Here is a 15,059-nt window from a genome sequence, read left to right as displayed (position 1 = left end):
TCTGTCCTTTAATAATGGTAAAGAATTGTCACTGAAGATCTTTATGGGTCCAAACTTAAATTGTGCAGCAGTATCAGAAAGGCAGCATATTTAGAAACATTCAGACTGGTAGACAGCTAGTCCAAGAAAGAGAAGAGTGTAGCTGTGAAGCTGTAGTTTGATTCCGAACACTACTTTTCTGAAAAGTGGGTGAAATTAAGATGCCGCCTAAAACGAGTTTTTACCCATTTAGATTTTTAACAATGTGTATCAAAGTTTTTTTTTAATTATCCAATCTTACCCTACATCATTATTTTCTTTTTATAAAGAAACAGCTGAAAATATGGTATGTTTAATAAGGATACTTATCTGGATGTTTTTCTTTGTATACGTTTTGTGACAACATTCATTGATATCCATTTCTATTTTTGTGTATTGCACTGTAAACTAAAGTAATCACAAAGCAAAGCAGTAAAATTCTGCCATTTGTATTTTAATTTTAGTGTCCTTGCTTTACCCTTGCTGCTGGTGAATTCTTGTCCAGGATTATTTAAGATCCTGAAAGCACATGGTTTCTCTATTACTCCAGATCAACCTTCTAGGGTGGGCAAAAAAATCACATCCTTTAGGAAAGTTCCCAGCATTTGAATAAAGTCATGTCGACACCCTTACAACACAAAAAGACCTCCAGGATGTAAGAAAGGTTACAACTTCCACAAAAATGTGTATGGCTCCTTTCCAACACATACAGAGATATTGCAGAGAAGATAAGGATCACATTTAGTGGATCTTCAAAAATATGTTCTGTCTTGATTATAATGACAGGAAGTCCAAAGGTCAAGAAGATAACATGATGAACATGTCTTGCCCCATGCTGCAGAACACAAAATATATTAGGGAGGGCACGTCACAATATGGACACAGGAATGTCTTGGATGAGGTCCGACACCACTTTTATTGCTGCTAGGTACAGAGATTAAGTACTACCTGTCCAATACAGAGAACTTATTCTAATGCTGCTGGCCTTAATTTATTTTAATTGATTACAAGCTACAAAACATAAGCAGGAAAATACTGTGCACGAAACAGTAAAGTGTGTACAATAGTGTGTGCCTGATTAGAGAGATTAGCAACCCTGCTTCATAGGGTCACATAGCAAGTGATTAAACAAAAGGTGCACATGACACTTGAATGGATTTGCTCAAGTGGAGAACTTCCCTGTTTCATTAATTTGTGTAATATCTTAATTATCCAGTTTATAAACTGCAAATTAACTTACACAGCCACCCTATAAGGCAAAACACATGACATTTTTCTGTTGTAAATCTCATCCCTTGCAAGAGTTAATTGTATTTATGAAAGTTGCTCCTCCATGGCAACCAAACCTGAATCAGATCTAACAAGAGCTGGTAACATCGTCTTCTGCTCACGAGAAACTTCAAACAACTAGATAAGTAATTAAGTAAATAAGTAAGTGTTCTAAGTAATTAGCATTTAGTAAGTCTTAAACCACACCAAAGTATTTTAATACGTGTGGCAAAGAAATTACTGCAAAAATGAGCTAGCTGAGGCCAGATTATTTGCACCATTGAGATGTCAGTCTATCATATTAAGATCCATTTGTTTTTTCTGTCAATTTCAAATTATGTAGACTGCAAATATAGGTGAACATATTTTATGAAATATTTAAAGAAACTCCAAAAAAAGGCCAACAAATAACTGAATGGGATTAAAGTCAATGTGAGCATCTTACTGAACAGTAATAATAATTGATCTGGTCATCCAAATAATAATAATTACTGATCACATCCTAAAAACCTAAATCTGAAAACTTCTTCTTTACCATATGATTAGTTTGCATACAATAATTATTCATTTAATGTATACTGCATATAGGGAATCTTTCAAATAGATGGTCTAAAGACAGTAAGAAAAACTGGGTCTCAGGTTTTAAACATTTACAAAAACGCACACATCTAATACGAATCTTACAGCAGAACCACCTGTTTTACTACACTGTATTTCTATATTACCAGAAATACTGGGTGAATAATGCACAGCTAGAATGGACAATCCATGGACAGGTTTTGGTAGTCCAGGAGCCACATAACCATTTAGCACTCAAATCCTTTCACATAGAGTTATGTCTAAACTGTCTAAAACACTATGACTAATTTTCAGAAAATGGAAAATACGCCATGCCTTCAGTTTCATTTCCCCAAATACCTCATTAAAGTTTTCAACTGTACTGCTTACAAATTTAAGTTATAATTTTTAAAACTTTGATTTTTTATAGGGAAATTGTGGAAATTCTTCCAGCAGACACAGTTTTCTGAAGGCCTTTTTAGTTATTTTAATAATAAACATGCTAAACATGCTATACTACAGCATGTTTTTAAATCATCAATCCCCTCCTTTAACAATCAGCTTTCAACTGAGAATTGGTAGACACTAGGTACATACAACTAAGTGACTCAATCTAAATAAATTCATCCCTTCAAACTAAAAAGTGAAAAATAAGTGAAGACATTTAGGTACTGCAAGGGATAATTTAATATTTTACTCAAGTACTACATTTAAAACTGAGAACAAACACAAAGGATTGCTGGAACCTGGAACAAGCTTCCCATTCATGTTGTCAAAGCCAACAGTATCAGTTTTTTCAGCAAACAGCTGGATAAGATCCTTTTAACAATTAGCTACTTAGGGTTCAAATGAGCAATATAGACTGCGTTGCCTTCTCTTATTTGTTTTTTGCTGATCTTCTGTGTCAGCTTGTAGACTACAGTGTATTTGAAATTATTTATGTGGCACATGTGGTCTTACAGTTGGCAATTACGAGCACACCTGCATCACATTAGACCAAAGACAAGCTCTGGGTCTGGAGAACTGGTCTTTCACTGGATAACAGCACTTCCATTTTTGTTTGCTGTCCTACCATATAATTCAGTGGAGTCAGGATTGTCAGAGGAATTTTTGAGGATCTGCCTCCAGATGGCAACCTGATAGTTTGACACGCAGTGACACCCAAATTTATGTTTGCATGAAACCTGATGTCAATCAGCACTATCCGCCCTAAAACACAGCTTAGGGGATATTAAAAATTGTTGCGAGCAAACTTTGTACACCTGAACTGACAAGACCAGACTAATTATCTTGACTGGTTCTCCTTACAAACTCTGTAAATGTATCAGCCTTACTGCGGCTATTAATGGCCCAGGAATCCTGTGGTCATATCTGACCTAAGCCTTGAATCTGAAGCTCATGTTCAGAGTGACGTGAAAGTATCATTTTTTAATCTTCATAACATTTTGTACATCTATACACATCTCTTCCAGCTTGATGCAGAAAAGATAATACACGCTTTTGCCTTTGCAGGCTTGATTATTGTAATGCAGTGGTGTATCCAAACATGTTATTAACAAGCAGCAGCATGTTCAGCAGTCGGCTGCTCAGATCATAACCAAAACTAAAACACGTGAGTGTAGAGTACCTATTTTAGTGTCCTTGCATTGGCTCCCTGTGGATTTCAAAATAACATTAAAAAAACCTTCAAGGGTTTAAACATTTTGGTTCCTGATTATGTCAGCAAACTTAATTCCATACACAATAAAACATTATCTATGCTCTTCAGATTCCAGCTTTTCTTTCTTTCAGTTCCCAATACAAAGCACCGAACTCACTGGCGAGACATTTTTCTGCTGCTCCAATGATTCTCCAATACTAGCCCATGTCATGTCTTATAAGTCAGTTAGCACTTTCAAATCAGGGCTTAAAACTCAGAGTTATACTCTAGCTGATGCTGTTTAAATTACTATTTTAATTTGTATATCCCCGTCTCCTCTGTTTTCCTGTACAGTGCCTTAAATATTATGAGGAGTACCTATTCCTATGTGTCTATCATTTTATTGCATATGCTTTAAACACCTGCTTCACTAAAAACCATTGCAGCTTTAAATACCTATATTTGGAAGACATTTCTCAGATTTTGAGCTCCGACACAAATTTCAGGTGTTTTTGACAACACAGACAGGTTGAGAAGGTATTTCAAAACAGTCAAATACAAGTTAATGCAGTGATTTAAAGTCTTTGAAGGAATAGCAACAATATTCCAGTGCCACCTCATGTAGATTAGGGTTTTCTAAACTGTTCCCATAGAAAGAACAGATATTATGCTGAGTGAATTATATTTAAAATACCATTACAGAATACAGAATACCATTTAAAAACTAAATCTTGAAAAAATATGGATGGGGAAATTTGGGAATGGAACAGTAGACTGATATATAAAGTTTTACAGTCAACCGTTACAGTCGTTACAGTCTGATTATAAAATTATAAACAGATTTACAACTGAAAATAGGAGGCATTTACAATATTCTCTTAATAAGTATGGGAATATATAACAAATGGTTAAGCTGTTTTATGGACCCATGAGTTACCTCCTTACCTGTTGAAGTGGAAAATGTCTCGGATATTGCCAAAGAGAGATGCTCTTTCCTCTTTGCCCAGCAACAGTCGGGACTGACTGGAAATGCACTCAAGGTAATCCTGAGGACAAAAAGAATAGTTAGAATTTAATATTGAAACAAGTTACTCAAACATGTTGCTGAACTCCCACCATTGTTTCCTTCAAGAAATGGCTGGCTGAGAGTCTAGGATCCATTAACTCAACCCTGAACATATTCAATACAAATAAAAAACATAAATACCAATATTTAAACATCAGAACCAGAGAACAATAAAACACTACAGGTTCCCGAGCCGAAAACACATATGGAAAAATATACAGATATAGCTTCTAGAATGTGGAAATGAAAAATATTTCATTGCCAGTCTTTAAACCTTAAGTCTTCTTTGACTTTTCGTTAGATACAAGATAAAGCAATGCTTTAGAATGCAACTGGTGTCAACATGTTCAGTTTATAGTTCTCATTTCCCACATAATGCAGCAAACATCCCCAATAAACATTAACACTTCAGTTTCATACCAAATAAACTTAACGAAGTACAGATAGAAAGAACTATTGAAATGGAGGCTAAAATTATCTGCGTAACCAACTTATTAGAGTTCTTTGAGCAAGCAGCAACAGTATTGTATACGCAGAGCATATGATGTGGTGTATTTAGACCATTTTTTAGACCAGAAAACAAAGCTCAGATTAAGAGTGAATGCTCAAACTGTGATGTACAGATCCCTATGATATTACATCTGTTCATGTTTATATGGAATACCAAGACAGTAGGATTAGCAACTGCTATAGAAGAAGCTATAGACAAAATTCAAGACTGGACACCTGGAAGATGACCTTTATTGTAGACAAGTGCAGGCTTCTGCATGCAGGAAGTAAAGCAAACTGTAAACACAAACTGGGGAAAGCATGAGCTAGAAGAGGCTACTTATGAAAAAGACCTGGGTGATTATGTCAAAACATTTACTGTACATCTTCTAGATAATGTGAAGAAGCAATAAATAAGGAGAATACATTTTAATAGGTGGTAATACAAATATTTTTTAAAATTTAAGGTAATTGAATTGAAATGGTTTTTGAAATACCTTTATTTTATTGTATAGTTCACCATGAATGTGCAAGACATTACAGCTTGGCATACTCCTTCCTCACCTCACAGGACCTAAATGTCAGAAACCCAACACTTAACTTTGTCCTATTCAAATGGACAGTGCTTTCACTACTCTTTCTGAATACTTTGCGATATATGAGTTTAGGTTTCTTTTAATATGTAAGTCTATGCTTGGATGGGTTAGATAAAACACTGTAATAATAATATTTTAAAAGAAGTTAGAACAGACAGAACCTTTTTACCCTTGATGTTAGGTGAATGAATTATTACAAGAAGACCACATTTGTGTTTTTCTTACAATCGTGTAACACCATGTGCTACAGTGACTCTGGGTTTCAAAGTCAAAAAATGAAAGATAAGCCAGCAGCGAGGAGAAAAATGTACTGTAAGAATAGCTTTTCCTAAAAGATGGCATCTGGAGCTGAAATGTAAACAAACAAACCATTAAAGCCTGAAAGTTGTGTGTGGGCTTGGCAAATTTCAGAAGGAGGAACATTTCTGGGCCCCAGCAAAAATAACTTTTTTGCTGCAAAAAAAAAATTGTTCAAGTTGAATTCACAGGGCTGCTTTAATAAAATAACAGTAGTAATGCATGGATTGATGTGAAAAATATTTTACCACTGCTTGCCTACATTTCTCCATTCTAAAGACTATACATGTGGGCGGTATGAATATTTTTTTAAATACTTTGGGGAAGGTTAAATATGATTTTTTTTTTCTACACCTGTCCCTTGAATTCTCTTTTTGCTGTTATTCTACCCGGCAATGTCATCTTTTAGCTCTGATTCAGGAAATGTAAGTGGTATGAGAACCTATTCTCATTGGGAATGAAGTAGGCAGTAGAAAATAAAAATAAAAATAAAAAGTCCAATGTCTGGTGATTCTCTTTTTAGAGGTTAGATTGGCTTGGGAAAAAACATAGCTATGACGTAATTTAGTGAGATTATTTTTTTCAAACATTAAATTTGTAAATGAATGTGCATTTTTTTCCCCTTTTTCGAACTCTTTACAGTCTGTCTCAAATTTAGATCCTCCTTTCCCAAGACTGCATCAAAAACTTTATGAAACAGACCCAAAGAAATCCTTTCATACTTTACTCAAAAGGGTAACGATGTGATTTTATAAAAGTAACAGTAGTGAATGTCAATTAAGCAAGCCAGGAGGACGGATCATGGAAACAATTATTTTTCTTATTCTTATAATCTGCCAAATATTACAAGTCAAGTAAAACAAACACTTTAAAATAACACAGAGATCTGTGGCTCAAGATCTTCTCTAACCAAGTCAATCACAATAAAGCAGTTTACAGAACTTTCATAGTCTACATGTGATTCAGAAGACAGACACTACTGATGGTTAGTAAGAAGACCATACATAGGTAACATCCAAAGGCATTTCTATGTTATCTACACCCACAATTAATGCAAACATGAAACTATGCTACAGTACTGCCTTTAAAGCTAAAATACCTGCTTTCAGGGTCATTCATATAAAAATGGTGGAGACAGCTAATCAGTTATGTTCTAATAGATGAATATGTTTGGAAGAATAAAGAGGGGCAATCATTCATAGAGTAACATGTGCTTTAGAAAAATATTTTGCTTTTGGCTGCATGGCAATTATTACCCAACCAAAACACAAACAGTTTCACAAAAGTGCAGGGAGGGCTGCCTCTTAAAACAAGAATGATGTACATTCGAGAGAAGAACCCAGTGGCTAAATGCACATAGTAGATGTAGCTCTTGAATGAGCAGTTGCTGTTTTGAATTCTGAAAACAGTTAAACTTTCCACATGATTAAAAATATCTCAAGATGAATAAAACAATTTTTCAACAGCTCATATTGTAGACGTTTCAACAACTCACAGCTATTCAGCAAATACAATTTTCAAAAATCAACATAATGAACATCTTTGTGTCTAAACAGAGAAACTTTCTTTATTGGCACATGTTGGGAGGAAGTGACCAGTCTGCAAAGTTGTTGACAGGACAAATTAATGGTTTCAGGCAGATAACATCAGTATCTTGGGCGCTCATGGTAGGAAAGTAACTTTTTAAAGTGAAAAGCATACACGATACTTCTTCCAAGCAGCAAGTCTGTCTTACAACAAGGCATATACTTGTGACCAAAGAAAAAAACAAAAACTACAATATTAAAAACCGAGAGACTACTGCCCTTTTTCTTTACTGTGGATTTGTTGAGATGAGCATTATTTTTGCAGTTGACCAATATGAGTGAATAATATTTCAGTGGAGGACTGGAGAGCTCAGTGAAGTAAACCTCTATACACATGGTTTCCATTATAGGAACTTTAAATGTGCAATTTGTAATTTCATCCATCCATCCATTTTCTAACCACTTCATCCAATTCAGGGTCGCGGGGGAGCTGGAGCCTATCCCAGCAAGCAACAGGAGCAAGGCAGGGTACACCATGACTGGAGGCCAGTCTTTTGCAGGGCATACACAGACATGAACACAAACACTCATACCAGGGTGAATTTTTGAAGAAGACAACTAACCTAACAGTATGTCTTTAGACTGTGAGAGGACACCGGAACACCTGGAGAACACTTACACAAAGACAGAACATACAAAATCCACGCAGATAAGCACCCTGGGCCCACAACTGAACCTCAGCACTGCAAGGCAGCAATGCTAACCACTGCACCACCATGCTGCACTGCAATTTGTAATTTCCTAAAGCATAATTTACATTCATGAATTAAAATAGCACATTTCATTTTTTAAAGGGTAAATGAAGGGCTTTAAAAATGACACTAGAAAATCTATAAAAAATCTAAATTAAAATGTAACACTTTGTGGGTTGAGCTTAGGCCCATAAAATTTTAAATTGTGGCTAAGAGCATTTTGAAGAGTGAAGGGTATTTCGGTCCTTACTAATCTAATGGTTAAGATTTTTGTGTGTTTCTTAAAATAAGGGAGAACATAAACACAGACTTCAAATAATACCAAAATCACTTGTTGACTTTCTACTGAAGTTGGAACTTCATCAAAGCATGACAGAAGATTCAATCACTATATGAAGCTGAAATTTTTGCTATTTTAATTAATAAACCAAATCAGGTCAACATTCTAAAGACATGTTTCAGAATGTTACTGAAGTTACAATGTTTGAGCTGTCAAGTCTAAAAAATATCTTTACTCGAAAGAAACGAGCAAAGTCTAAATGACCATTTTGAAATACAAATAATTCAAGTGGAATCCGAACTCTGGAATGCATACAAGCAGATGCACTGAGAGTTTTGTCAGTTACTGCATGATAAAATCAAACAACACCCTTCACTGAGCATTTCTGGGCTCTTCTACTATCACAACCTGCCAATAATGACAAATTGGGTGGTGTATTTATGATCAGAGCTACAGTCCCTTTGGTGACGGAGGTCAGACACAAATCTCATTTAGAACTCAACCATTCAAAGATGAAAGAGTGCACACAACCCACTGAGTCATCCACCTTTCATTTGTTCTCAAGTTCAGAGCATGAGACAGTAAAGACATTCAAAACAATTTAGCGTGATAAAGGAAATTAAGATAATCCATAGCTATAACAATTCACTTTGTGGCTTCAAATAAAACTCTTGACTAAACATATTACGTGCTGTTTCATTATGTGCTATTGATGTCTTTGTTTATTTTATTTTTATACAAAGGGACGTGGTGTCTTACAAAAGCTGTGCCAGTTGGTATTCAATTTCAGAAACAACATCACAGAGCCATTGTTGGTTTGGGTCAAATGAACTCCTTTTGATATATGCATTGCTTTGAGATGCTTAAAAAATAAGGGTAGCTGGCCCATAATCATAAAATCTTCACTAGCATGGTAAGAACATTTTTGAAAAATAATAAAATAAAATATCCATATGAAACTTCATTGAGAGGTGTCACTGTGGATCAGTGGTTAGCATTACTGCTTTGCAGCACTGTGGCCCCGGGTTCAATTCTGGACCTGGGGTGCTGTTGGCATGGAGTTTGAATGTTCTCCCCTTGTTCACATGGGTTTCCTCTGGGTGCTCCTGTTTGCTCTTACAGTTGAAAGTCATACAGCTAGGTTAATTGGCTTCTAAGAAAATTGACCCTGGTGTGAGTGTTTGCATGTCAGTCATTGCGTCTACTGTATATGTAGTCTATGCCCTTTTCTTTGGAAAGGGGTTCTTAGTTTTGTTTTCCTTTTCAAAATACATGTGACAGGCTTGAATGCTTTATGGCTTCTTTCCTTCCTCTGTCTATACACCTATGCTTCACAACTTACCTTTATTTAATATTGTTGTACTGTACCATGGTTGCTTTATTAAAAAGGTCAAATAGTTGTCCCTACACTTATTAAAGCTAAAAATAATAGTGCTAATTGTATATATATATAGTTACAGACCTAGGTATTGTGTTTCCTGTATCTAATAATTATTTCTTAAAGTATTACATTTACATTAACAGTGTTTATTATAAAATAATATCTACAGTATTTGAAATCTCCTCATCATTCATTATTTATAGTAAGATTAGGAAGAGTTAAACCACTCTATGACAGTGTAGGAATACTCATTTCTGCTACAGTGCAGAAGTGTGGATGTTGCATAAATACGTACTCACTTACCTATAACCAGTAATTTACGAACACAAAACAAAACTTCCACAGCTTAAGGCTTGTTGTGGTACAGAATTTGCATGGCAAAACTCCACTGATTCCTGTTCAATCCAAAATGCATTTGTAAATGCTAATAAAAGTTTAACTGAATAATTTAATGATATTCAAATATCTAAACATATTTAAAACACTGCAGTCATCTCTATTTATAAGACAAAATGTCAAATTGTCACTAGTGATAACATGGTTTTCCCCACTTTAATTACCTATAAATGCTACACTTAAATATTCAACAAACATTGGTAAAGCTATCAAAAGGATCACTATTACATCAAATACTAAATGTGCAGAAAAGACTTTAAATTTAAATCATTCACACATATTAATGTTCTGCTTGTGTACAGGCTATTTGATTAAAATATAAGGTGAGTCATGTAAAACTAACAAGAAAACCAGTATGTTTCCTGTCAAACAAAACAGACATGCTTTGGCATTTTAGACACTTTAAAAGTTCTTTCTGCCCACATTCTTGATACTATAAAGTATTAATACAGTATTGGAAGTTATTCGTCCGAAAAGGACATATACCGTTGAGAAAAGAAAAATGAAAATGAAACAGAGAATAGAAATAGATAATTCTACTTACAGGAAAATTTTTGGCTTACAAAGACTTGCATGCATGTACAAGTTTCATACAAATTACTTAATTTTGTGGTTAACTTAGCCAATAGCAATTCAGTTTTTCCAATATAGGATACTTGATTACAAACTCCTTAGGAAAGATTACAATCTCCTGTGAATATCATTGATTAAATCTGCTGCATTAAATAAAAATGTTATCATATTTTATTGACAATGATTAGATCGTTAAATAACTATTTTAATTTCCGATTAGTTGTACATCAGTAGTGATTTCTTCTGAAGTGTTTATTTACTGTATATGAAAATATACTACCCATCTGAGAAAATATCACAAAGATCATTTCAGCATTGTTTCTCTCATGAAGTATAGATGGGCATGTTAGTATTCATATAACAAAATGCTGAGTGCATAGGAATCTAACGTCCTATTTTTTAGTCATTTACTTAACTAGACAGGTCAACACAAAATCAGACAATTACCTGGAGTGTGCTCATTTAAGCTGGGTATTATATTTGAAGCAATCAGAGTGAAACACATTGCTCAGGGGTACAAAAGCAGTGTGCCAAGAGTACTTGAACAGCCCTCCAGTTTAGAGTCTAAATTAAAAGCGGCAGGCATTCAAAGTAATGCATGTAATTGGATTAAGATTTATTTAATGGACAGAAGGTACAGATAAGGGGTAAATACTAAAACTGTGGTGTTTCAAACTGTGGAGTACATAAGGGATGTGTATTAGGACTGCAGCTCCCCCCCCTTTAAATCAGTGCTCTAGATCCTGATGTCATCACCAAAGTACTCAGGGAATTTGCATTTTGCAAAAGAAATTCAAAAAGACCATGACCAAAAATTAAGACTGGGTAAACACCCAGAAGATACTGTATACCTATAATGACAGGAAAAGTACAGGGTGTTACGTGTAAGTAACAAAAACAAACATACTGTAAATTGGAAAACCTGCAGCAATTAGGTGTTTACGTACACATCATTATAATCTTCTAGACACTGTGGGGAAGAAAAAAGAAAAGCAAACAGAATGAAGAGATCAATAGCTAAAAGCATAGAATTTAAATCAAGGTACTGTATGTGTGCTAAAATTGTGCAATACTTCATTTAGAATATATAATAATTCTGGTCAATACAATGAAAAATATTGCTCCTCTGGACGCAAAAAAATGGAACAATATACGCCAGAGGGTTTAAGGGAATGTCCCACACCGAGTGGCAAGATGAATAAAGTGAAGCTTTTTAGTCCTTAACAGAGAAGACTATAAGAAGACCTGATGCAAGTATTCAAAGTCCTCAGAGACATTAACAAAACCAACCCCATGGACCTCTTCAGAACCACAGTGACATCTGAACCAAAGAAAACAACTGGAAAAGAGAAAGATTTAAAAATGAGAGCAGCAGGCCTGTAGGAAGTCCAAAGCTTGTTGGAAAATGGAACAAGTTAGCTAACAAATTGTGTTGAAGCCAATACACTTCCTTCAAGAAACAGCAAGATGCAATAGATGAACTATTAAATATGACCTGCCCTCAAAGGAGGACATGCTCTCCTCTTGTTTGAAAAGGTTCTTATGTTACCAGGTCCAGAGTCACAAGCCATCCTGGTGGCTGTGTAACTTAAATGCATTTTATCACTTTTGTTTTTGTGAGCTGTGTCATTATTTACATGTGTACATTATTATGTACAACTGTACAATTCTTCCAAAACATTAAACTAAATGGAACAGATTTCTGTAGTTAAGTGGTGAACTGTAAGCAAATAATAATAATAATAATAATAATAATAATAATAATGTTATAGTTGTACATCTATTTACAACTGAACGACACAAATTATCATCTTTAGGCCATTAAAATATATCAAAGTACTTGAGAAAAAGAGCACTGCTCCTGTCAAAAAGACAATTGTGTGAAACAATCACTGATAAAGGTTAAAAAAGCTTTCTGAGGAAATGAAAACCCAGCCTACGAAGCCAACAGGCAAAATAAACATGGAAGAATGAAATAAAATTACGGTTCATTTGCTCTTATCAGAAGGAGTAGTGCATTTTTAAAATTCAACTAAACATCTGAGACAGCAAGTATCCACACCCACAAGTATGAAATGCCACTGTGCCTCCTGTCCAAACCAAACTCTTTTACTAGTCAGAGCAAACTACCGGATCACATTTCTTCCAAAGCTGGGGAAGAATTTCTCAAAACTGTCCGATTGTTTGTCTGACAAATCCCTTATATTCAGTTTTAAACAGGGTTTCAGTGAGGTTAAGCTTCATGTCATCCCACATTTACTTAGCCATTAATTTACATTTCAAAAACCTGGAAAGAAACCAGATGTGCACTCTCAACAGTTTCATTGAAGCTTCCCGTCTTAAAATAGACTGGGCCTAGAAATACTAGAAATGTGTAAAAATGTTGCCAGAACACAAAGACCCAGAGATCATGAATGAGAATAACTGTGTCCTGATAGTCAGACTTCAGCATAATTTCCTAATACATTCCTATTCCTCTAAATCATTATCAACCCACATGTCCTTCAGTAACTCTTACATTGTCTTGCATGAAATACTGTACATAAAAGTTCTCAATCTGGTAATATACAGTAATTCAGTATGGCATGTATTTACTGGTAACATCAATAAGAAAAAAGAAATACTACATTGTTTACATTTATTCCAAAAAGTCCTCAAAATCTTTGTATATAGGAATGAACACATTTAGGTGACATGCTGCAGCCATTATTCACCAGCAGCCTCACAACACAGCAGTTGGGCTCGTCCATTATCTGCACACCCTTGTACAGGTTATGGTACTGCCTCATTTCGATCTAGTTTGTTTTTGTGTGCCAATTTCTTGCACGTTCAGTTCTAGCATTAATGTCCTATCTCACCTATAATTCCTGTAATATCTATAATTTACTTATTATAAAACAATGATTTGCTGGATAAATGGTGAATTTAAAATCTGAAATGACTATAAATATTATTTATCATTATTGTACCAAGTAACACTGATATAGCCTAGTAATGCTTTTAAAATGTATGATAAAATTCAACAGATAACTAAAAATGAATTTCTACAAATGTGTAAAATGTGTTGCCTTATCCAAGGCAATATTAACACTGAAGATCTAATGGGAAGAAAAAAAAGAAAGGATACAGAATCACCAAGGTTAAAATTTTAAGTAGCTTTAAGATTTTGTGAAGGAAAATTGGCCAAACTGAACTAGATAGGTTTTAAAGGAACACATGCCTTTAAGTTTGTCATTATACGTCAGGTTGTTCCAGTAATAGAGGTATTTAATAACTCTGTTAAAACCTACCTATTATTGAACTCATACTCATTTATCTGTACCCTAAAGTGCCACGAACGAATAACACTGAATTCTGAGCATTAGGAATGCAGTGTTGGAAAGATTTAGTTATACAATTAACAATACACACATGTATGATTACATTCAGTGAGTGGTGATGTGCTTACAACAACCACTATACAGTTTGATGAGCACTTCTCAACAAATGCAAAGTGCTGGATACTGGCATTCTTAAAATACTATCAAAAAGAAAGTGGGGCAAAAGCACAATAAATTGACTAAGGGAAACCAATAGTAAAACTAAATTTTGCATTAAAATCTTAAGTCAAAATAATGTCACAGATGATTCAGTGAATGTGGAGATTCAGAGTAAAATTCAAAGAGCTTTAATGGCATGACCAATGAATTAGTGTTGTCAAAGCAGTAACAATTAGCAGAACAGTCTCTTATGGATTTGAGTACAGAGATCCACAGACATGGTGATGCATGTGAAGGTTCTGCTACTCAGTGTGTGGAGTCTGGTCTTCAGCAGAATAAAAAAAGCCTGTACCAGCAGATCTCAGATTAAGACATTGACTATAATCAAGCATTATATTCTTATATAATGGGTGGACAGTGGCACTGTGGCTAAGGATCTGTGCCTGTTGCTGGAAGGTTGCCAGTTCAAATCCCGTGGCCGGCAGAGGAATCCTACTTCATTGGGCCCCTGAGCAAGGCCCTTAACCCCAACGGCTCCAGGGGTGTTGTATAAATGGCTGACCCTGCTCTCTGACCCCAAGCTCTCCCCATCTGTGTGCCTGTGTGTCTCATGGAGAGCAAGCAAAGAAATCCCTAATGGAAGAAACTGTATATGGCTAATAAAGTGATCTTAGAAATATACAGGAGCTAGACCACTTATACATGAGAAGGAGAACTCAAAGAGACTGTGTAAGGTGGGC

General features: G+C 35.1%; 1 protein-coding gene across 3 annotated transcripts in view; it reads right to left on the bottom strand.

Moving 5' to 3' along the window:
* Positions 1-15,059, bottom strand: part of LOC102689302 (pleckstrin homology domain-containing family G member 1) — a 112,688-nt gene that overhangs the window by 23,825 nt on the left and 73,804 nt on the right. For all 3 annotated transcript variants that reach the window (XM_015348813.2, XM_015348823.2, XM_006625882.3), the window contains exon 3: positions 4,430-4,530. In XM_015348813.2, coding sequence (XP_015204299.2) covers positions 4,430-4,530 — 101 coding nt within the window. The remainder of the gene's footprint in view (positions 1-4,429; positions 4,531-15,059) is intronic.

This window comes from Lepisosteus oculatus, chromosome 2 (genome assembly GCF_040954835.1).
Source record: "Lepisosteus oculatus isolate fLepOcu1 chromosome 2, fLepOcu1.hap2, whole genome shotgun sequence".
Taxonomy (NCBI): domain Eukaryota; kingdom Metazoa; phylum Chordata; class Actinopteri; order Semionotiformes; family Lepisosteidae; genus Lepisosteus; species Lepisosteus oculatus.
Note: the sequence above shows the minus strand (reverse complement) of the source record. Positions and strands in the feature narration are given on the sequence as shown.